Source organism: Gymnoscopelus microlampas, assembly GCF_963454915.1.
Source record: "Gymnoscopelus microlampas genome assembly, chromosome: 11".
Classification (NCBI taxonomy): domain Eukaryota; kingdom Metazoa; phylum Chordata; class Actinopteri; order Myctophiformes; family Myctophidae; genus Gymnoscopelus; species Gymnoscopelus microlampas.
In genome coordinates this window covers 22,367,502-22,391,892 of record NC_139948.1, presented here as the reverse complement: position 1 = coordinate 22,391,892, position 24,391 = coordinate 22,367,502, and the positions used below count along the sequence as shown (strand labels likewise).

The following is a 24,391-nucleotide window of genomic DNA, read 5'->3' as shown; positions in this document are numbered from 1 at the left end:
TATTTTCAGTGAAGGGGTTTGGTGTAGAGGGGGGAAAACAGGAGGGGACCAAGTATAGACCCTGGGGGACCCCGGTCAACAAAGTGGTTAAGATATCTGAGAGCCTGCTAGCCTGCAGGCAGATAGGGAGACAGGTGACAGGTGACAGATGACAGATAAAGGTGAGAATTGCAGATGGACTCATCTATAGTTTAGATGTTGGAAGTGGAACGACAAAATGTCAAGTAACTAAAAAACTAATTCCTGGATGGATGAATATAGCATTAGGAGAATATAACTTTCCAACTGTTCACCAGACCAGAACACAGCTTTATGAGATGACAATTGTTTTAAAAGAAGAGCCACCTTAGAATCACCAGTTACTTAGCAACATGCCTGGACTGCTAATTGCCAACATGGCTGTCATAGAAAAAAAAACAAGGGGAAAATACTCTACATACTGTTTTCCCAGTTAGGGTGCAGTCGCACCAAACTTTGATTCTGCCGGTGCGGGCGATTTCTGCCAATGCTTTTCAATGGGAATGGAATGGAGCAGTTTGTTGCGATTCACGGATTTCCGCAAAAAAAGAAACGCTCCGTTCCCGTTGAAAAGCATTGGCAGAATCCGCCCGCATAGGCAGAATTATCGGTGTGACTGCATCCTTATACTCTTTTTCTAATGTGTGGCTGTTGTTGAGGAGGCTAACATTGTGAGCTAGGCTGAAATGCATCTCACAGGCATACAGGGACTGCTGGATTTATGGTCCATTGGTATTTATGCTGCTGTAACAGGGAGAAGTTAATTTCTCTGAGTGCTGCTGAGTTGCAGATGTCAGCCTGTTGAGTTGTAGTTCCACTGTTAGACTGTGGGATGGAGAGAGGAAGAAATGGAGAGATGGAGAGAGAGATGGAAAAAGGGGAAGGGGAGAATAGAAGTAAATGTATATATTTTGATAGATAATATTTTTAAATTAGGTATAAAACTTCAATATTATGAAAAGAACATGATGTAAATATAACGTACACATGAACTGAACTTTAACATTTTATTTAACCTCTTAAGCCTTTATTCTGTTAACATTACTGCTGACTAACTTCCCACACACTGCCAATCACAATGCATCCCAAAAGAGATGGAAACGTTTCGTTTAAATAGATTACTGTTCTGTCCACTGCTTTGTTGTTCGGACACCAATAAGGCCCTTATGGCTTAAAATGTATGCCGGATACACCAGACAATGTGTCTGCATCCATCTCTTCGCTCATAATGATTAACATTAAAGTCTAGTCTCATTAATCTAGTTATAACCACCTCTGATACAGAGGCTGTTTGGGAGTTTCGGTACACACACACACACACACACACACACACACACACACACACACACACACACACACACACACACACACACACACACACACACACACACACACACACACACACACACACACACACACACACACACACTCTCACCTTGCCTTTTCTATCTCCTCATTCGTTGCCCTTTAGGAGGAACTGTCTCATTGATGCTCTGTCTTTAACAGATGCTTGTGTGTGTGTTTCCTGTGCAGGTAAAGCGTTCCTTTGGCCTATGTAACCTGCAGGTGACCTATTTTGATGAGGAGAGCGAGGAGGTGAGACAATTAACACATCCGCTCAACAGCATTGCTCCGCAGTGTTTCGTTTACTTAAAACACAGACATTACAGGGTACACGACGTTTCGGCCGAAACGTTGTGTACCCTGTAATGTCTGTGTTTTGAGTAAACGAAACACTGAGGAGCAAATGCTCTTGTGCTGACTTTTCTTCTTTCAAACTCTCATTTTGTGTCCAGCACCAGCAACAAACTGGATGTGTTGTTAAAACAACCAGTTTTAACGCCCAGATCTGCACCATAACCATAACCATAAGAAACACATTAACTATTCATCATAAGACAAAGTATATTGGGCCAGTTAAGTGGTTAACAAACAGTGCCTAACCTTAATTAAGCAAGGGATAATGCATGGGGAGGTAGTCATTATTGAAATTTAAAGCCCGACAGGGCGATTAACCACCGAGGCGCAGCCGAGGTTAATCGAGGTTAATCCCCGGGGCGACTGTGTTTTGGGGCGAGCGTTTTGGTATTCCCCCGTTGTTGTGCCACGATAAACAAGGAAGCGCAGTGGATCAAATAGAATGACTTCTCAGTTATTGCATCGTCTATTTCTCACTTCAAATGTTTTCAAAAACATTCTTGAGAGCAACGTTTAGTTGTAAATGACATTGTTTGTTTGTTTACATGGCTGTCATGTTGGATAAAGCATATAACCAAGCAGCACAGGTTGACATGAGCAGGTGTTCTGAGTCTCTGATTACACAGCGGTCCGTTATAGAGCTCATCGGTCATTATCCAGAAATAATGACCGATGACTGACCAATCAGAATCGAGCATTCAACCAAGCCGTGTAATAAAATGAATTAATGATATCACACCAAACCCATGCTTAAACTTAACCAGCCGCAGGCTATAAACAATAAACATTTGATTAGCCGACATCTTCTACCCTTCATAGTATCGATTCATGCATGTTTTTATTTTGCTCCTGGGAGGAGAGGTGATAAGGTTGCAGTGTCTCATTGTGTCATAAACGTACATTTTAGAAAAGAAAAGAAAAACTTGACAAAAAACGGCAAACTGCTAAGCAATTGAATGGATAATATAATTTGCATATCTGTTCTTTGTTGTTACAGGTGTCCATCAACAGCCAAGGTATGCAAAGCACACACACACGCACACGCTCAAATAACACATCCATGAATATGGAGGTTATTGGCTAAATATGAGATGTTCAATAACATTATTAACATGGTTTCTGCTCCCTGTACAGCTGAGTATGAGGAGGCATTGAAAGTAAGTTGTATAGTATTTTATTAATCATGTATGTTTACATTTCCATAGTTGTACTGTTCTATGCCTCTATACCTATTTTAGTCATGTTTGTAATATATTAAATTTTGGCTCATTCACAGTGCCCAGTATTGGCACTCTCCCCTCAAGGCATGTCAATATAGGCAACGCATATTCTTTTTAAGTCACAACGTGATGCAGCACTTTGTGAGCGTGTTAGATAAATGCATTGAAATTGAAACAAACCAAATCAAATCGATCAAATTCAATTGGAGCATAACCATTATTTTGTACTTGATTCCAGTCCTTCCTGTCGAGCTCAATGAGTGTCAACCATTTTGTATCCCACGCAACATGTGTTCAGTTCAGCTCAAGTGGGGGCTGCACATTTTGACCAGTGAATCTAACTGGTTGACTTGTTTTTTTCTTTCTGTAGAGTGCGGCGAGGCAAGGGAACCGTCTGCACATGAACGTGTATGAGACGCGGGGTCAGCCAGTGCGCGTCCCCACCACTACCACCAAGTCCAGCGGAGCGGAGCCCAAGAGAGGCTTCAGACCGCCCCAGCACTGCCCTGCCCTGGCCCAGGTGGTGAGCCGCAAGATCCAGGCTGCTGTCCCCGAACAGGGCATGGTAAGAAAGCCCATGGTATCGATTAATAAATATACACTTTTTTGGTTTTTGCTTGTATAGTCCAGCGTTTCCCAATCTGGGGCCGGGGCCCCCCACTGTACCAAAGATCACAGAGGGAGGGTGAGGCCTTGAGTGTTAAGAGGTAGTCCAACATTTTAAACATAGGGTTGCCAACTACCTGAAATTCAAATATGGGACATCCGGCTGCTTATTTCTAAGAAAAATAATATTGATTGATGACAGTTCAATAAGGGACACGTCCTTTCGTTTCCCAATAAGGGACAGTTCATGTATTTCAAGGGATGGTTGGCAACCCTACATGTTGCACAAAATCATAACTTGCTTTCATCCACTTTCAACCTGGCATCCCTATTTTGGGGCGTGTCAAAAATAGGGTTTGTTGTATTGTCAAAAAATAGTGGGGGTGGTTACGCACAAGGGACGGAACTACATTATGCCAACGTACCTGATGAACTCACTGTCTTCTCTTCCCAAGGTGATCCTGAAGGAACTGAAAGGCACCAAAGAAGAAGACAAGACTCCCCCAGCCTGGTTCACTTCCTACATGGAGAAGGTCTGTGCGTTCTGAAGGACAAGCTACAGTCTTTACAAAAGTGGAACCTTTTCTGAATAAAATAATAATAATAATAATGATGATAATGAACGGTTGCAATTTCTGTCTCTTTTCCCCCCTTCTGACACTTTTCTTCTCCCCTCTTCTTTCATACCAAATCCTGCTATCTACATCTCTCACTCTGTCCTCTCCGCCCTCCAGTTCAAGGACCAGGTGGTGCGTGAGGCGGTGGAGAAGATCTGCAGGGAGTTCTCTGGCCAGTGCTGCATCCACAAGCCCCTGGGCGGCGGAGGGGGCGGAGGAGCGGGAGGAGGCGGCGGCGGAGAAGCGGCGGCGGGAGGCGACGAGGCCCAGCAGGTCCCCGAGGTGTCCTCCTCCACGCTGCCAGGCGCTCCGTCCTCCTCGTCCTCCACCCCTCCCTGCTCCTCCTGCAGAGGGCAGACCACCGGAGGAGGATACCAGTGCAGGTGAGGGAGAGGCTGAGCAGAACAAATTGATTCTCAAAGTGGGGTCCGGGGACCCCCAAAATGATGTTTTGATTGGTGTCTGACTGTCTGTTGTGGAGTCTTCATGTTTCTCAGTGGAGCAGATATAAAATGCAGGGGTTAGCTGTAGTGGTGAAAACAGAGCTGGAAGGGAAGAGAGAGTACAGGAGGGAATGGGAGGTGGAGTCATAGATATAGAAACCTAGATACCTCATTGGCCGCTGCAGTTCATTGGAGCGACCTGTATCGCGGCCGCCATATTAGAGGGGGCACGCTTCCTGACTCCTGGCCAATCACAGCGCGTCTTTTCCGGGACTTGTCAGAATCTAGTTCTAAAAATATCACGTATTTTTACACAACTACATTCTGCCAAGTCTCGGAAAAGACGTCTACCTTTATATGTCTGTGGGTGGAGTGGGACATGTTGCTGCAAGAGAAGGGAAAGGAAGGGGAATTTAGTAGAAGAGAACACAAGACGCTGACCTATCCGTCATGTTTGTTTACTGGATTACGAAACCTAACACTAGTGCTAAGTTTCTGTTCATGGCAACACCCCGACTCACTCCAACCCAGACTACTTTCCCTTTCTGGTCCAATATAAAGACAGGCGCTGTTGCACAGAACCTCAATCCTACGGTCGGTGACTAGCAGTCAGAGACCCTCTGTCTCTTTATGAAGAGAGTACTCCATTGGAGGAAGGCGTGGTACATTTCTGTTCATGTTAGGCGTTTCTGTTTCTCTGTGGAGTTTAAAGATCATCTGCCCTGTGAAGGTACTACTATAGCTTGATGCTGTATTTCAAGCATCGTTTAGATCAGTTTCTCTTCATCTCTAATGTATTTTTTGTTTATGATGACTAAACTAATCTCTCTCTCTCACTCTCTCTCTCTCTCTCTCTCTCTCTCTCTCTCTCTCTCTCTCTCTCTCCCTCCCCCCAGTGTGTGTACGTCCTGTACTCTTTGTGAACCCTGTAGCTTCTCTCATGACCCCAGTCACAACCTGGTGAGGGCCAGGACTCCTCTGTCCATCCCCGAGCACGGCTCTCCAGCTCCAGACCACAGCAGGTAGGAAAACATCATGGTAAAACATTTGTCATTGTTTGGTTGTGTCCGGGATACCTCTATCCATCCCTGAACACAGATTCTCTGGCCCTGACCTAAACAAACATGCTATTCAGTCTCACCAAGATGCACTTTTTCTGAGAGTATTGAGTGGATACTTTTTTGTTGTTTGTTGCAGTACATTTTTGTGTTCAAAAATATGAAACTTACTTGTTTCAAATTCAACTTTCAACTTGCAATTTTCAAGCGTGTTTGTTTGTTTATCTGAATCTGTATATCCTTATATGGCTTCTATTTTACTCTTCATCTGTATTTGTGTGTGTGAATCCAGGTTCTACAGGCGGGGGGACCGTAGTTTCCGCAAAGCGGAGAAACAGCGCCTCAAAGCAGAGAAACGACAGCTGAAGGCCGAGGTCAAGGAGATCAGGAAGCAGCTGAGGATGGAGAGGCGGGGCATACAGTGGAGCTCCGCCCACCGTGACGGGAGCTCCTCCCCCGTTCTCTTGCAGCCAAGGGCCACCCAGCACAACAGCCCTGAGTAAGTTAGCAGCTACTAGACCATACCCGGTCGGCGCAGCGCATCCGTGGGGGGATATGCGCACATGATCTGGCAACCCGGGAGGCAGTTCGTCCCATAGCTGGGCAGGCCCGTAACCATGGCGACATTGTTTGACACATAAACGCTAATAAGAAGCTGAGATTTGATGAAATCGAAAACCGGCTTCACAGTTAAGTTCAGATGGTAATGGTCAATGGCTGTGTGCAAAATCAGAGCAATTGCTCCAGCCACTGAGGAGAACCGGGTAGCTTCACGTACTCACGTACTCACCTACTCACCACTACAGACAGAGGTTACTAGAATTATAGTAGGATAACAAAACCAGATAAGAGAGGAAAATAGAAAGCTTTTTTTGCTGTGTCATTATGCACCTGGGAGAGTTTACCACAACCCTGACAGTAATTATGTGTGACATACAATAAAAGTGACTAACTCTGACTAAACTTTGGTCAGTGTCAGGCCAGTGGATGGTGACTCATTCTCAGTGGGTCACTGACTGTAAATACCTTAGACAGGGGAATATTAGGCTACTGTGTGTTAGTGTTTAGTGTTTTGTGTCATGACTTCATAGATAAAAGAAATAACTGGTTTCAACAATACTCACGGCTGGGTTCATGAGTCTAACAGCTTGGCACGTCTTTCACAACAGTCTATCAGGCGTCCTTGTATTTCCTATTCTGGTTCCAGTTTCAAAGCCCCCCCCCCCCCCCCCCCACTCCCACTCCCCCTCCCCCTCGCCCACAATGCCTCTCATTGGATAGAGGGCTTTAACTGTATATGTCCCCCGTTATGAATCTGCCTTCATTTAAATTATATTCTATTTTAACCCATTAAAACCGGGAAAGCATCTGTGTCATTTTAGATTCTCGATTTTAACCACTTTAACCATTATTTCATACTTTGGATATTCAAAAATAGCATGAGCAATGCTATGAGCTTGTACATCTGCTATTTTTAGCGGTGCCAGCCGCTCTACTCTTGACTATGTCCGTCCGTATGTCCGTTTGTCCGTTTGTCCGTTATGTCCGTTTGAGCACGGGCTTTAAACCGCTATAACTCCAGTTGGCAGCATGCCAGCAAGTCCAAATTTGGTATGTGGACTTACACCACCAATTGGGACGAGCATTGATTGCTGAAGCCCCGCCCCGCCCTATTATAGCGCCACCAGGAGGCCACTGGCTCGGATGTCCGTTTGAGCACGGGCTTTAAACAGCTATAACTCCAGTTGGCAGCATGCCAGCAAGTCCAAATTTGGTATGTGGACTTACACCACCAATTGGGACGAGCATTGATTGCTGAAGCCCCGCCCCGCCCTATTATAGTGCCACCAGGAGGCCACTGGCTTTAAACAATGCTTTACACAGCTATAACTCCAGTTCGCATGCCAGCAACTCCAAATTTGGTATGTGGACTTACACCACCAATTGGGACGAGCATTGATTGCTGAAGCCCCGCCCCGCCCTATTATAGCGCCACCAGGAGGCCACTGACTTTAAACAGCGCTTTACACAGCTATAACTCCAGTTCGCAGCATGCCAGCAAGTCCAAATTTGGTATGTGGACTTAGACCACCAATAGGGACGAGCATTGATTGCTGAAGCCCCGCCCCGCCCTATTATAGCGCCACCAGGAGGCCACTGGCTTTAAACAGCTATAACTCCAGTTTGCAGCATATGCCACCAAGTCCAACTAATACCACCAATAGGGACCAACTGTAATTACATAAGCCCCGCCCCCTCTGTCTTCCCATTGGCTGGGCTTTAAACAGCCATAACTCCAGTTCACAGCATGCTACTGAGTACAAATTTGGTACGTGGACTCAGACCACCAATAGGGACGAACTGAAATGTAGTAAGCCCCGCCCCCTCTGTCTTCCTATTGGCTGGGCTTTAAACAGCCATAACTCCAGTTAGCAGCATGCCACCCAGTCCGAATTTGGTTTGTGGACTTACACCACCAATAGGGACGAGCATTAATTGCTGAAGCCCCGCCCCGCCCTATTATAGCGCCACCAGGAGGCCACTCATCAAAGGCACCGCTTCCTTCACACAGGGTGCGATTTTTGAAAAATCAAGAAAATCTTCGAATATATATATTTTTAAAGTGAAATTTTTTTACTCAAATCTTTGCTTCTGGGTGTCCTTGGAACATAATATTTTGAGATGGGGGTCAGCGGCCAAATACATATCACTTTGGGGGTCCTTGATATGAAAAAAGCTTGAGCACCACTGATATAGAGCAACAGAAGTTTTTCAGAAAACCGGATTTAGAAGACATTTGTAGAATCAGGTCCTCAGGTCTTAAAGGGTTAAAGTTTTTTTTTCCTTGCGGCCCAGGCGTCCAAAGCGTCCCTGTCCCCTGGTGGTCCCGGCCATGACGGCTCTGTTCCTGGACGAGAACCTTCCAGATGGGACCCGACTCCGACCTGGAACCAAGTTCATTAAGTATTGGAAGATGAGGAACACTGGAACGGTCAGCTGGGGCGCAGAGACCAAGGTATGTTGTAATCTACTCTCTTCTTAGAATACATTATTCAAATACGTATACACATAATATAAATGTAAGTGTTTACCAAGTTATAAAAGATTTAAAAAAAAAAAAAGAAAAGCCTTCCTGCCACTCTCTAGTGTCCTGTTCTCATAACATAGGAATGTGAAAATAATATTTAACAACCTTGCTCAAAATAGTTTAAGAGGTATGTACTATTCTAACATTAACCACTCTGTACATGGCTCCATCCTCTTTTCACTTTTCACTCTAGTAGTGTATATCTGTCTGTTTTCTTAAATATCATCATGATTTGAGTGCGTGGGGATCTCATTTGAAACAAGCCATTGTGCTTTTATGGGTGATCCAGTTTAGAGGACCTTGTATTGTTAACTGTACTTCCATGTACCTTTTCCATGTCTTTCTAAATAAAGTACTTCAATCAATCAATCAATCAATCACTTTACACTAAAATATCTTCACAGAATGTAGCTGATCTGCGAGCTTGTAGATCTGCTATTTTTCACGCCAGAATAGGGACGCTAGGGTTCATGTGGTTAACGGATGTTGTCAAAACTGATGTAATAGTTGACCTCGTTTCTCTGTCTCTCCCTCCAGTTGAAGTTCATGTGGGGTAACCTGGCTGTGGGGTCTGGAGACCGATGGAAAGAGGTGGCTGTTCCCTTCCTACAGCCAGGACAGGTGAGATGAGAGGAGAATAATGGACCAGACAGGAGAGGAGAGGAGAGATGCAAAGGGGAGGAAATAGGAGATGGAGTCGCCAATGAGATGAGCCAACATAAAAGGATATGGGGGTGGGATACATGATAGAGAATATATTTGGTTACATTTGTCATCTTCTACAGACAGACAGACAGACAGACGTGCACACACACACACACACACACACACACACACACACACACACACACACACACACACACACACACACACACACACACACACACACACACAGACACACACGCACGCAGTGTACTGCTAGTCCTGGCATCGCCAGACCAATAACAAATGAAACTGGAGCTTTCAGATTCATCAGGTTCCCAGGGTAGTGCACTGCTATGCTATGAAAATGCGACTCCCTCAAGGTGTGAGTTTTTGGTCAGATTCATCAGGTTCCCAGGGTAGTGCACTGCTATGCTATGAAAATGCGACTCCCTCAAGGTGTGAGTTTTTGGTTAGTCGTTTTTCAAACGGTCACGCTCTTAATGCAGGTTACATACCACAACATCTGTTTTTGTATGTAATATATATTCATTTTCCAAAGTTTTGGGGTATTTCTGCTGTTTTCACAAATCTAGTTTCTGCGAAGCATGAAATGTGCTAATCATTCAATATTTGATCCGACTTGACCCTGGTAACATCACAGACTAGCACAATATTCAAAATAGGATCAACAGGATCAATGTCAGTGTAAAAACCTTTACACAGTAACAGTGACGGTGTTGCTGTGCACCTTTTTAATGACTTAAAACCTGGACTTAAAACCAGAATTGGGACGCTAGGGTTCTTGTGGTTAAAGGCCTCCGTGTGTGTGTGTGTGTGTGTGTGTGTGTGTGTGTGTGTGTGTGTGTGTGTGTGTGTGTGTGTGTGTGTGTGTGTGTGTGTGTGTGTGTGTGTGTGTGTGTGTGTGTGTGTGTGTGTGTGTGTGTGTGTGTGCGCGTGCAGGTTGGAGTGGTGAGCGTAGCACTGTGTGCCCCCAGTGTGGAGGGCTCCTACACCTCTCACTGGCGCCTGGCCCACGGGGGGGAGCAGTTTGGACCCAGAGTGTGGTGCAGCATCGTGGTCGATCCCCTGGCGCCCGCTGCCATGATGGCTGATGGGATACTGGTGTCGCCCTGCGTCACGCCACAGGTAGGATGGAGGGAGGGAGGGACGGAAGGAAGGAAAGAAAGAAAGAAAGGAGGGCGGGAGACATAACAATTTACAGTGCCTTGGATTTATGGGTGGTTTGTTTATCTACCACCCATGCTCTGTTCTGTTCTATTCTGTTGTAATAGCCATATAGCCATATTGGAAAGAAATTGGGCCTCTTCTTACTTCCTTCACAGGTGTTACTAATGATACTAATTAAGGCTCTGTTCCATTTAGTGTGGCAAAGTGGTTGTCTAATTTTCAAGGACCCCCATAACTCTCAGAGTTACACACCCACCATAAGGGGCCATTTGGGAACCAAAATGGAGTGTTTCTAGTGAGACAAAATGCACAATATCAGCACCCTGACCAGAATGGAACAGAGCCTTCATTAGCATCATTGGTAACACCTGTGAAGTAAGTAAGAAGAGGCCCAATTTCTTTCCAATATGGCTGCTGTGCATAGAGCCTATTATTTTATTATGGTCTGTTATATTTTGTTGTAATCTATTCTATTATGTTGTAATCTATAATGTTCTGTTCTACGTTGTAATCTGTTCTATTATACTGTATGTTGTTGTAATCCTTTCTGTTCTGTAGGGTAAGAATCCGTTGGCAACGTCTAAGGACAGTAAGTCGTGTACCTCCTCCAGGGACCAACCTCTGATGTCAGTAGACCAGGAGGAGTACTACATTCCGTCAGTGGACCTGCTCACTGCACAGGTACCACTGGCACCACTGGTATTACTCTATACTGGGCCAGGAAGCATAATTATTTCAAACATGACTCAGAACCAAGAATAGATTGCATCAGCGTGGTCTAGTATGAGAGCGACGACACTAGCATAGACACCCATAGACTTGTAAGAATTGAATGCGGAAATGCCCTGATGAGGAAGTTCCAATGTTTGGAACTACAGCCCATAGCAGCCCGCTTCGCGGCGAGATCAAAGCGTGACGGAACTCTCTCTCTCTCTATGGGTCTGGGTGGCATACCATTTTTTAAATTTGTTTTTCATTCTGTGTGGACCCCTGGGCCGAGGAAATATCTTGAAGTGCATCGTTCTCTTTCTTAGGATCTGCTGTCCTTTGAGTTGCTGGACATCAATATCGTCCAGGAACTGGAGAGCGCCCCTAACGACACCCCAGCTGGTAAGACCACCTCACATCGGCGGCCACCAATTTCTGCTTAAACTTGTTGGCTACTATCACGGCTTGGAATCACAGATTGTGCCTGTAAGTGCCCGAGGGATAGCCTGATTATCAGCCTGAAGCTGCGTGGAGCTTCAGTCTGAAATTGGCTGCAATGTCCGCGATTACCAGGGGGAGGGGATTCAAATTGCCCTAAACCAATCACAAGAGATCCACTTATCCGCCTGGCGCCTACATCTGACGTCATCGCACAGCTTGTTTTAGCAGATATTTGCTGATTGGCTTGTCGTTAGACCACCCCCACCTCCGACTCTGATTTGACAGGTTTTTCTTCGACCGTGAAAAGCCATAGGCTCACATTATGACACCAGACCAAGAGGAGCTCACTCAGAGAGTGGGTGGGGTCTATGGTCTGGAACCAGGCTACCCGAGGGATCCACCCACTTGAGTTCCTGATCCACCCACTTGAGTACGCCGCCTGTACTCAGTCACCCTACTATTTCCTCCTACTAGAGTAGTCCCTAAAACCCCCCTCTTTATTTAATCAATTTTTAATCGGGAATCATTTTGGAAACGTTTTTCTCGTTACAACAATTGGCTACCAGGCCTGTCACTCAATGACTCCCATCCCGGCCTCTCTCCACAGGTTGCATGCTTGTTTTGGAAATGATTTGTAGATTTTACTGATAACATTCAAAGCCTTACATGGCCTGGTTCCCAGTTACATCTCTGGCATTTTAGTTCCTTCCGAGCCAGAACACGGCCCTATACAATCCTCAGACAGATGCTGTCAGGGTGCCTTTTTATAATCCCTTCGCCATTTCTCATTTGTTTTAGTGTTTTACAATAGTTTTTTAATGGTTTTACTATTCTATTGCATGTATGTCATGCTTTTCTTTCTTCAATCACATTCTGTCTGAGTTATCTATTTTATTGCCCCTATTGTCTATGTCCTATTTGTTCTGTTCCCCAGTTTTACTGTCTTATATTTTCTCTGGACTTTATATATATTTTATGTTGTTTTATATGCATAGTTATTTGTATCTGTCTTGCTGCTTGTGTGCAGTTTGATTCTATTCTGTTCTCTCTAAAGAACGTTGTAACCTTGTGTTGGAAAGTGCTACAAATAAAGTTATATATTATTATTATTATTATGAACATCATCATATTATGATACATTTCTTCAGACGTGCCCCAGGGGGCGGCTCCTGGAACAGAAGGGGGTGGAGTCCCAGCACAGGAAGAAGGTGAGGATGACATCAGTGGGACCCAGTTTGTCTGTGAGACTGTGATTCGCTCCCTGACCCTGGAGGAGGGGCCTGACCCCGCCCCCCTCAGAGGGACACGCCCAGCGCCAGGTAAAGGTGAGTCGCACATGGGCGATGATTGTGAATATAGGAACGATATATATATAATGTGTTCTGTATTTAATATATCGGATAAAACTTTTCAATTGAGACTTTATCGATAAATGGCCACGTGCAGGGCCTGAATTTCGGTGGAGGATTGCGGGAATTGCGTATATGTTAATTGATTCTCGCAAATCTATCACTCATAATGCGGGGAATTCCTGCACAGATTTACAGCTGTTATTAATATATTCAGCCAACGTGAATGCAGGAATGACTAGACGGAAACGCTGTGTCATTACGGACCATTTTCCGTTTAAGGTCAGCCCTATAAGGGTTGAAAAATGTAATATCATGCCTTGACGTGACAGAAACCTTTAACATTTACAATACTCCCAAACTCTTCTTTGTACTTCCTCTCAGTGGTGCGTCCGGCTGTCCAGGGAGGCTCCGCCTCTTCCTGTGGGAAAAGTAAAGCGTTGAAGACGGCGAAGAGCCCGGAGAGCCCTACCAGCCCTACCAGCCCCGACTCCCCGCTGAAACCACCCGCCGCCCTGAAGGCCTCCCTGCCCGTCTTCCTCAAAGCCTCTCTGCCCACGCCCCTGTCGGCGGCCCCGGGCCCCGGCTTCGCGGCCGCTCCTCTCTCCGCCCCCCCAAGGGCCTCGGACCTGGAATTGGACACGGAGTGCATCGGCGTGGACCCCAGGGCCAAGGAGGGAGAGGAGGAGGAGGAGGAGGAGGAGGAGGGAAAGAAGGAGAAAGAGGGGAAGAGAGACGGGGTGAGGAGTCGCTCTTCCTCTGCCTCTTCTGAGGATTACATCATCATCCTCCCTGACTGCTTTGACACCAGCAGGCCACTGGGGGAGTCCATGTACAGGTACGCACGCATATATTACATAAATACATGAATATTCAAACGTACACGTTGATAGATAAATATACAGTGAGGAGCATGACTGTCATGAAGCCAAGTGGAAAGATTAAGCTTAGTTAACAACCTGTAATCTTGCTTTGACAGTGAAGATGACAATGCTCTCGTATAGCTCCACTTTTAAACACTGCATGGCAGACAGAGTGATCTGCTGCAGGGAGGCATGCTAGCTTCCCTTGTAGTTTCAACTCGGTCCAATGATGTTGATGCCTCTGTTGTTGTGCCCTCAAGATAGTGGTGACCTTGGGCATTTGTTAGTGGACGTTTGTGTTCTGTGTTCCTCCAAGATTCCTCCAACATTAACCACATTCTGGGCATGTCATGATAGGCAAACATTCGGCGAAGAGATTTGGTGTAGAGGGAAAATAGGAAGGGGCCAAGTGCAGACACTTGGGGGACCCTGTTAAACAGTGTTAAACAGTTGCTCTCACAGAGATGCTGGGGTCAGTTATAACCTCCTCTGAGACATCCACTGCCTGAGAGTCTGAGTATCTTTTTGCCCAGCCATGTTCATGTCTGACCGGTCTGACCCAAGGGGCAAGTCTTAGATATTTACGATGAGGCCGACAAAATGGCCAGAGTGGCGCTGTTTTACCCTGCGCCGACCTGCGGTGTCAGAAAGAATTTATTTTAACGCAAGTGAATGGGTTTTTTGACAAACTTTAGACTAGATTTTCTTACTGTAATAAAAATTGTCATAAATTCTATATGCTTCCAGTCGCTAGTTTAAAGTCTCCTTTCAATCATCAGGATATGCGTTTTGCTAAATTATGGTCCTATTTATTATAAAATTGACGATAAAGTAGGCTATTCTCTAGGAGGGGCGGGATGATTTGATTGACAAGCTACCCAACCAATAATGGTCTGGTCTCATTCTGACGCGTATTGAAAGATGGCGGACCTACAGTCTTGGAACAATCGGCTTCATTTTCGGTCTGTAGAAAGCAGCGGAGTGGGTTTGTCCATCTCATTTATACAGTCTATGGTCTGACCTCACCCCAAAGCCAGCAGAGTAACTGTCCAGTTTTCATTGGATTTCTACTTGAAGCCCAGGAAACTGGGATCCGGCTCACATGTCAGGAGGACCTTGCTCTGTAGGTCCAAGAACAGAGAAGGACACATTTATCGTCTCTATTCAGCATATTTAATATTTACTAGATGGCAAAGCCTTGTGGTAGTATTTGTTCATTAAATATCAGGAACTGCTAGACCATGCTCCTGTTTACTGTGGAATATGATGATTTAGTCCAGTCCACTGTCTTACCAAACAGATAAACAGTTGTATCATTCAAATCACGTATTGACTTTCGTTAAGGGATTGTAGGCAACATTAAGCCTAAATTTGAAAAATATTTATATATATATATTTTGCATTTTTTCCCCTCTATCAGCCACTATATAATGATGCTGGGGTGTTTTCCTGCATTGAAACACAGTCCTCTTTCTGAAATCCGTATTTTCCCTATTATTTATGTTTGTCCGGGGCGTAAATTAACGCACGCATGTGCGCATCCGTGCGCGTCCGTGTGAACTTTTTACTTTCGGTTTTAAAACGCTCTCAAACTTAATTTTTGAGGCACAGAATTTACTTTTAAGATAGCGTTTGGATAGAATTTAGTTGTTTAACTTCATATATGTGGTCAATTTATCATGAAAGAGCCTATTTAAAAATAAAAATTCAGAGAACCGGCAGGGGCGGGCAGTTCCGCGAATTATATCCGAATAAAGCAACCTATATTCGGCATGGCCCGTTTAGAAGTTTCCCCCTCTATGGAAGTCCTCCCTGCGTCACCCCCTGGTGGTCGGGGACACGAACTGCTGGTTTTTTTTTCTTTGTTTATCTCTGAACTGCCTACAATCCCTTTAAGTACTGTATGTACATTGGAAAAAATGTGCTGGCCAGGGCTACTGGTCAAAGCATACACACACACACACACACACACACACACACACACACACACACACACACACACACACTGATAGACAGACAGACAGACATACTCGCTTAAACACCGCATCTCTCTCTCCTCCACCAGTTCAGCCCTCTCCCAACCAGGAGACATCCCTGCTGAGACGCCCTCTGACCCTGACACCCCCTCCTCTGACGGCACAGACCCTGCCACGCCGGACGGGGAGCGGGGCGAGGCCGCAGGGGCGGAACAGTCCACCTCAGGAACGGGGGTGTCGGGGACCAGCAGTGCCAACGACATGCTGTGCACCTCTCAGACTCTGGACGACGAGCCCCTCACGCCAGAGGTGGTGGCTCCACCCACAGCCTTCCTCACGCCCAGGTATGCTGATGAGGAGAAGACTCGCGCTGTTGATGTGCATTTCAGTTCATTGTGGATTAACCCATTGAGACCTGAAGCCGATTCTACGTGTCTCCTAAATCTCAACAGTTTTCTGAAAAACCTATGTTTCTATATCAGTGGTGCTCAATCTTTTTCATGTCAAGGACCCCCAAAATGATATGTATTTGGCTGCGGACCCCCATCAAAATATTTTGTTCCAGGGACCCCCCAGAAGCAAAGCTTTGAGATAAAAATGTTCGCTTTAAAAATATATATATTCAAAGATTTGCACACATTTTCACGACTTTTCAAAAATAGCAGATCTACAAGCTCGTAGCGCGGCACTCGGTGCCGCGCTATGAGCTTGTATATCTGCTATTTTTGAATAGCCAAAAGTGTAAAATAATGCTTTTTAGCTCAAATCTAAAAATGACACAGTTCCAGGTCTTAATGGGTTAAGAATAGCTTCAATCGATTATAAAGAAATATCGATTTTGGGGAAAGAGTTGAAAAAACTACAGGCAGAAATGTTCCAACATGTTAAAAAAATACAGGAAAAAAAGTATACAGACACGCGGTGATGCAACACATTGTGACCTCCTAGAATGGTTATTTTTGTGACACCGTTGTATGACAAATTATAAAGTATAGCTTAAGTGGTTAATCAGACTAATGAATTGATTTAGTTAGTTAGATGTGTTGATACAGTATATATAAAAACAAACAAAAAAAAGGTAATATTTTTATGTTGTGTGTGGTATTGACAGTATGATGTATTACTATTATGCTGTTCAGTCCAGAGAGTGCTGAACAAACAGACAGTGACCCTACAGCTGCCGCCGCTGAGGGAGGAATGGAGACAGAGGAGGGTGAGCACACGCACACACACACACACACACACACACACACACACACACACACACACACGCGCGCGCCTCTTTTCATTAAAGTTGGTTATAACACGCCCACTAGATATATGGATATAATGGAGTAATATATTTTTTTATATTGGGAAGAAACCCAATAAATACATTATTCAAATTTCTGAATATGTGTTTGCTTATGTGTTATGGTGGTGTTCCAGTGTTAAGGTTTCCATAAAACTAACTTGTATTTAGACATTGTACAGACACTGAATATGTGTTTATGGTGGTGTCCCAGGGTAGAACTAAACTTAGTGAAACAGTGCGTTGAAGTCACACCAGCAGCGGTATTTCACTGCCGTGTTCTGAGAAAGAGGCAAAGTTCAATGCGTTGTCTATGGACAGAAGCGACCGCCACTTTCCCCACTGCGGCAGGAGGAGGAGCCAGTAATATTCCACTCTATGGAAGCACTGAATATTGACCACAAAGTTTAAACTAGCAGTTGCAGATGTAAAAAGAAAGAAAGAAAGAATGATGAAAGTTGCCAGGGATGAGCATGGAGTGTCTGTAGTTCTCCCTGCTGGTAGCTCTGCTGCCGGGTGCAGCTGTGCTGCCTTGAGCCGTTCCAGAGTAGTGGAGCTCTCGCTGGATCGCAACTCGCTTAATTACCAGGGTGTCACTCATATACCTCAGTCATGCTCATTTTGTGATAAAACAGAGCGATAGAAATTGCTACCGCTGCGGGTGTGAATTCAAAGTTAGAGAGACACTCAAGATGTGTGTGTTGCATCTCAGGGTCCAGCTCTAAACAGAGAGACGAGACGCCAGCTGATGAAGACACCGAGAACGAGAACCCTGAGGACCCCAGGTCTCTCTCTCTCTCTCACACACACACACACACACACACACACACACACACACACACACACACACACACACACACACACACACACACACACACACACACACACACACACACACACACACACACACACACACACACACACTTCTCTACACCACTGATAGTCATTGACCTCACTCATTGCCTAATTCCTAACCTCACCACTTCATACCTCGTTAACTCATAAAGGGGATTTTCTTTTTTTCAACGTGGGCCCTATTTTTAGATTTCCGGGTCGTTCTTCTTTGCAGGGAACGATCGGGTCCTTGTAAATATGCTGGGGGTTTTTCAGACAAATTTGTTTTTATATTATTATTATTATTTATTTATTTCAAGTGACTCAACTCTCATTGAACTTTGAACAACCCGGTATAACAGGATAATGTATTTGTAATGAATCTGTACTATATCTCTCCAGACATCCAGGTATAACAGGAGGTCTTGTTAAAGGAGCCCTGTCAGTAGCAGCGTCCGCCTACAAGGCCCTGTTCACTGGACAAGGTCCCACACAGGTCAGTAAGATATTCACCAGCTTTTGATGAAAATGATCAAGTGTTACTCCTAATTTAGTAGTACGATGCTCCCGCTTGCTTAAAACAACTGATCTGCAAGCTAACAACATGTTGCATCGCAACGCGTTGATAGCTTGAGCGAGTGAGTTATATTTAGTCGTACGAGAATGTGGCCACTCAGGCTAAACCTGTTGCATGCACACAGGAAACCCTAGTAGCTTTAGTGATCTCTTAATACAATGTGCATCCCCACATGCCCACTGCTTGTTTTCTGACATGTTTGTTCATTCCGCTCATCAACATTCACTGGACATGTTTCCCTAATGTCTACTTTCATTTTGTATATTGACTGACTTTCACTCTTCATTGTTGAGCAGGGTAAATTATGCTTTTAGATAATACAGCTCCCCCTTGTATGTCCAAGACCATTCCTTTTACTATTATTTTCAAAACAGCTCCCATAGCATAGAGCAGAGACCATTAGCATAACGCTACTTACGCTATTTGTTGCGGTCAAAAGTTGTAGTTTTTTTTCATGAATCTGTTAATAGTTGTCAATACAAACGCATCCATGCCTTGGTTGTCCCACACAAAGTCTCGCGAGGAGTGGAGTAGAGAGTGATTTTAACCCACGTTGATATGTTTACAAATGGCTGGCTGGGAGACAGTGTTCCACTGCGCTCCTGAGTCTAAATAGACAGCAGACTGAACGTTGTAACTGGTTATTGGTAGCAGGATTATGTCGAAAATAATACTGAATACAGTATATTGAAGATTTGTTTGGTTTTACTTATGGGCTCTGCTCTACGCAATGGGGGCTGCTGGGGAAACTGGACGACAGGTGCAATTCTGTAAATAGACCCCATGGCTAGTCATTTGGGATCAATATAAGCAGGAAATGCGACGCGCTTTGAGGTCGTCGATCTGCTATTTTTGCCCCTTAACTTGCATATGCCACACAGTGTGCTTGGAGTATGTGTGGCCAGCTTTACTAAGTTTTGGTCTTCTGTCCCATCCAGCCTCCCGTTGATGCGTCCACCCAGGACACCATGATGGCAGTGCTGGTGGAGATGGGCTTCAGTGACCGGCCGCTGAACCAGCGACTTCTGAAGAAACACAACTACAACCTGCTGGACGTGGTCAATGAACTTGTTCAGATGACGGACAACGACTGGTACTCCACCCGCTACTGAGGAGGAGGAGAGGAGAGGAGAGGAGGAGGGGAGAGGATAGGAGAGGAGAGAAGACGTATAACTACAATCAATGAGGTATTTAAGCTTGTTGCACATGCTACTGATGAAAGAGACGAGACAAGAGGAATGAAGAAGAGGAGAAGAGAAACACACAACTACAGTCTATTTGACGTGGTCAACAGAGTCATTCCGATCACAGACAGTGACCTGAATTCCCCACACTACTGAGAAAAGGAGAGAGGGGTTAGGAAGAGGAGAGCAAATGACTGACAATCCACCCTTTATCAATGAGAAAGAGGCATAATTAAAAGAGGAGAAGAAAGGAGAGGGAGGTGAAACATCATCTCCAGCACCTGAGGGAGGAAGGGGAGAGAAGAAGGCGAGAAAGAAGAAGAGGATGATATATCCTGTAAAACAATTAAACAAAAACAGCAATTCCTTTTCCGTTCCTCGTTCTTTGCCCAACTTTCCTCTGCTTGGACCAAGTTGCCCGTAAGCGAGCTCCTCTATGACTATAATAAAGACACGAGGCATTCCGGTGAGCTCTCTGGGATAAAGACCGCCATGCTTATATAGTCTTACTGTACAGTACAGCGTAGGCCTCCATAGTGGTAAATCAGTTGCTTTGCATAGGACACGGACAAACACAGAGATAGGCGAAAGAGAGAACTGTTATTCAAATTATTTCAATGTTCATATCTACAGGAAGTCAGTATTAAGTGTAGGCAAAATAAAGGTGTCCCTTTTTACGATCGCCAAACATCCCAGCCGGATTCAAATTCGAACGGCCCTAGGTTGTTCAAATGTGATTAGAATGGGACTGAAAATCCACACTGAGTTGTGCTTTAGTCCACTGGTTCTCGACGTCGGTTCCGGGGACTGCCAGGGGGTCCAAATGGACCCTTAAGGGTCCTTTTTGACCCCCTAGTAGTCCCCGGACCCGACGTTTAGAAACCGGTTTAGAGGCCGGTGCACAGTGAGTCTCTGTGCCTGGGCAGCATTTGAGTGGTTTTAAAAGTGCAACTGTGTTTTCTTTTCTCACGGAGGATTCATCATTGATTTATGTCGGTATCACTGGAACTTAAAATCTGAGAATCAAATGACGTACGCACAAACACACAAAGTATCTATAGGCCTGCTGTAGTCATATTCTGCTGTGTATGAATATTCAGAGTACTGAAAACATCCCCACAGATAAATTGCTTATGAGATAAAATGTACTCTTCGACATATTTGTGTGGAGAATCTTTTTTGAAAGATTTGTACACAAACAATACATTCTTAACTGTTTACGCTACATTTATACACTGTCGTACGACGGGGGTTGCGCGCCAAAAATTGCTGATTTATAGACAAAATGTGTCACGTTGTGAGCTTGTAGATAGGCTACTTTTGGCTTTTGACACTGTCGTATGACGAAGTGTGAATCAGGCTTTACATTCTATATATACTTATGAGGAAAAGGCTGTAGGACCGTCAACAATATCAGCAACAGGGGTGGAAAGAATACTAGAATATCGAACTCTAGTAGAACTACCGTACTACAGTTACTTGACTTAAATATTACTCAGGCAGAAGTACGATTTAATTGTGTTGAAAACTACCCAAGTAAAAGTACAAAAATATAAGTCTTTTGTACACTTTTGAACATTCTGAGTAACTGTTAGTTGCATATAGTAATGGTCACTGTGAAAGGACCAATGTGGCATCCTGACTGTCATCATTTCACTACGAATACCGGTATGTCCTACCAACCAATCCCTGATGACGTTCTCTAAAGTGATTAGTGTCTCTTTACCAGAAAGCTTTCTGAAATATTGACTGAACGAGAGAGAGGGTGTTCAAAGCGAACTGAAGATCATCCTGAACAGCAGAACTATAGGCTGCTCTGTGATTCTTGCCTTTACAAAAGTAGATGAGTACAATACTTTGTCAAAAAATGTACTTAAGTACACGTTTGTGAAAAAGCTACTCAATTACTGTCGATCCTTCTCCACTACAATCTACATTGTAAAAGATGTGAGGAACACCTAGCTGATTTGAAGTCATATCACCTTTTTTACAATATGGACTTCATGACTGACATGGATTCCACAGGTTAATCAGTGAATTCACTTGAGTCTGTCCATTCAACGGATAGAGGGAGCATTTCTCCCATTGTGTAGACATAGTCTACAAATATATGGAGTTTGTCATGGACAATATTAGGATGAATGCTTAAAAAGATGCTTAATTCTCAACTACCTATGCGTTGTTTCAGTGTGTGTTGTAATTAACATACATTGTACTGACAAGTAAGGCAAAATTGTCGTTCCGAGTCACAAAACTAATTATATTTGAAAATGAAATATTCTATTTAAGAGTTAATAACAACATGTACAGTCAGTGGGTACATGGCTAGTAGTGAGTGCATTCCAAACTTGTAACACTGGAAGTCAAATGGTATGTATCAAGATTGAAGATTGTTTGTGGTTTGTTTTTATTTAATGGTTTATTTTTATGTATGAGCATATAAGAACTTTCCATATGGAAAATATGTGAATGTGTTTAGTTAATAGTAACGATTCCGAATTTAGGTCGGTGTGTAATTTGGTGCGAATGTTACCAAGAAAAGAGTTTTGCACTCAACAAGACTGGGGTTTTGAGGGCGTGGTGGTAGAGTTGAAGGAATCGATTAAGACTGATGGAGCTTAACTGGATTTACCCTAATTTTACCTTCTCTGTGAAGTCGAGAGCAAACACACTATGTCACACAATGTTCCCTTATTAAAGCTAGTTTTTTATCTATAACTCTCCCAGAATGTCCTGCGTCCCAGTATTGGTTCAAGACCCACCATGTATGAAGAAAACTTGAGATCACAGTTACAATGTGCTGTTGGCCATTAACCCGAAAGGCTGATAAATGAATTGATTGTTGCTCAATTAGTCTTATAAGCTGATGTATATTTCTCTTACAGATTGTAAGTGAGGATTTGGACCAGTATGTAACCCCCCCCCCCTCTCTCTCGCCTCCCCTCCCAATTTATTTCTCTCCGCACCCTTAAAAAAAAAGAACTTATTTGAGGTCTCACCACTGTTTCGCATTGAATAGTCAACTATAAGTTACCTTCTACAAACGTTTCCCTTTTATATTGGTTTCAATGGTAAGGTTTAGCGTTGCATGGTCATATTAGTGCATCTTTGGTCTATTGACCCTGTCAAGAGTAAACACTGTTTCATACTGGTAGAATATATGGTTTTATTGTCATCTACACAACAGTACAAAGAGGGCTTTCTTAGACAATAATGATCCAGGGCCCAGCTCAGTTATTATCCTCCTACTATTGTCATTGGGAACCCCACTAAATAGAAACATTATTTGACCAGTTGTTTAAAGAATCCTTGCACGTCAAATGCATAACCATGGGTTTCAAACTGGTCACTAGTTGAATTCTGCATTTAACAGAATGGGAAAATGCATAGCTTCTGTGTATTCAGTCCATGTTTGCTTTCAATAAGGGTAGGTTTGGGCAGGTCAGAGCTATTTTCCTACTGGGTCTGTATACAAAGTGAAGTATTTGTGTGTGGGGGGAGAAGTGTGAGCTTTTATGTCTGTGTTGCACTTTATGAACATGGTATGTGATGTACAAATCTGTCTGTAATAAAAAGTCACTGCACTTACGACTTGTTTTCTCATTAACTTTCTGGTAAGTAAAGTGAACAGGTTGTTGGCAGGTAGATGAACATTTCTGCAACAAAATAGTTCTTAAATAGTCACACCCACATTCATCATCTCACACACACACACACACACACACACACACACACACACACACACACACACACACACGTTATCCTATTCAATATATCATGTAAATTATATATATATATATATATTATTATTTTTTAAAGTATATATATATATATATATACACACACACACACACACACACACACACGCATGTTAAACAACAGATAACGATGAACAGTAAATTAAGAAAATGTAGCTGAAGAAATAAACATGCTTGTAGACAATAACAAAAGACTACATGAATTATGAACACTCATCCAACCTCCTGAGGGAGGCAGCAAATTCAAGCCTATAGTTCACCATTTCTGCTGTGTCATGTCAACAGTGTGGGGGGGAACTCAATTGCCAAAGACTGGGATCAATTGCTTTGCAGTTTGTTGATCCGGTCTGGGTCTACAACGGATACGGAAACTGAGCATTCATGTATGTGTGCGTCTATGGTGCAACTCTGGTGTGCGTGCAAATCATCGGATACGGTAGGCTGGGTCAGAGTAATGTGCATACATCAGAAAGGCTTTCCACGGGTACTGGGGACCAGCGTTGCCATGTCCGGTTATTATAAGCGACTTTGGGCTTATTTTTCTGTGAAGTTGCTTGTAAATATTGGAACTTGCGGGTTGCGCCGCAGTCTTTTGTGTAGTTTGCTTATTTATTTATTATTTTTGTTGGCTTTTAGTAGTTTGCTTATTTAGGCTTGCTTTAAAATGTTTTAATTATTATTTAAACCCGTGGTTCTCAAATATTTTCATAAATGTTTTGTGACAGGGTGTTTTTTGATTGAATACTTTATTTGCAGTTTGCCAAAAAAAAAAGCACACGAAAGTACAGACCGTACAGTAGGCCTACGGAGAATTTGTGTTGTTTAATGT

At 43.9% G+C, this 24,391-nt stretch overlaps 1 protein-coding gene across 4 annotated transcripts in view; it reads left to right on the top strand.

Annotated features, from left to right (window-relative positions):
* Window positions 1-23,381, top strand: part of LOC311056410 (next to BRCA1 gene 1 protein-like) — a 26,561-nt gene extending 3,180 nt beyond the window's left edge. Inside the window, exons 2-21 of one of the 4 annotated variants that reach the window (XM_084072995.1) lie at window positions 1,552-1,614; window positions 2,714-2,732; window positions 2,851-2,873; window positions 3,307-3,501; window positions 4,010-4,075; window positions 4,277-4,542; window positions 5,499-5,624; window positions 5,953-6,159; window positions 8,517-8,676; window positions 9,286-9,369; window positions 10,354-10,539; window positions 11,140-11,262; window positions 11,616-11,691; window positions 12,879-13,055; window positions 13,464-13,917; window positions 16,008-16,262; window positions 17,058-17,131; window positions 17,922-17,994; window positions 18,446-18,539; window positions 19,559-23,381. In XM_084072995.1, coding sequence (XP_083929121.1) covers window positions 1,552-1,614; window positions 2,714-2,732; window positions 2,851-2,873; window positions 3,307-3,501; window positions 4,010-4,075; window positions 4,277-4,542; window positions 5,499-5,624; window positions 5,953-6,159; window positions 8,517-8,676; window positions 9,286-9,369; window positions 10,354-10,539; window positions 11,140-11,262; window positions 11,616-11,691; window positions 12,879-13,055; window positions 13,464-13,917; window positions 16,008-16,262; window positions 17,058-17,131; window positions 17,922-17,994; window positions 18,446-18,539; window positions 19,559-19,732 — 2,895 coding nt within the window. In that variant the 3' untranslated portion in view covers window positions 19,733-23,381. Of the gene's footprint in view, window positions 1-1,551; window positions 1,615-2,713; window positions 2,733-2,850; window positions 2,874-3,306; window positions 3,502-3,997; window positions 4,076-4,276; window positions 4,543-5,498; window positions 5,625-5,952; window positions 6,160-8,516; window positions 8,677-9,285; window positions 9,370-10,353; window positions 10,540-11,139; window positions 11,263-11,615; window positions 11,692-12,878; window positions 13,056-13,463; window positions 13,918-16,007; window positions 16,263-17,057; window positions 17,132-17,921; window positions 17,995-18,445; window positions 18,540-19,558 lie in introns of all 4 variants that reach the window. The other 3 variants (XM_084072994.1, XM_084072993.1, XM_084072996.1) reach the window with 3 other exon arrangements.
* The last annotated feature ends 1,010 nt before the right edge of the window (window positions 23,382-24,391 follow it).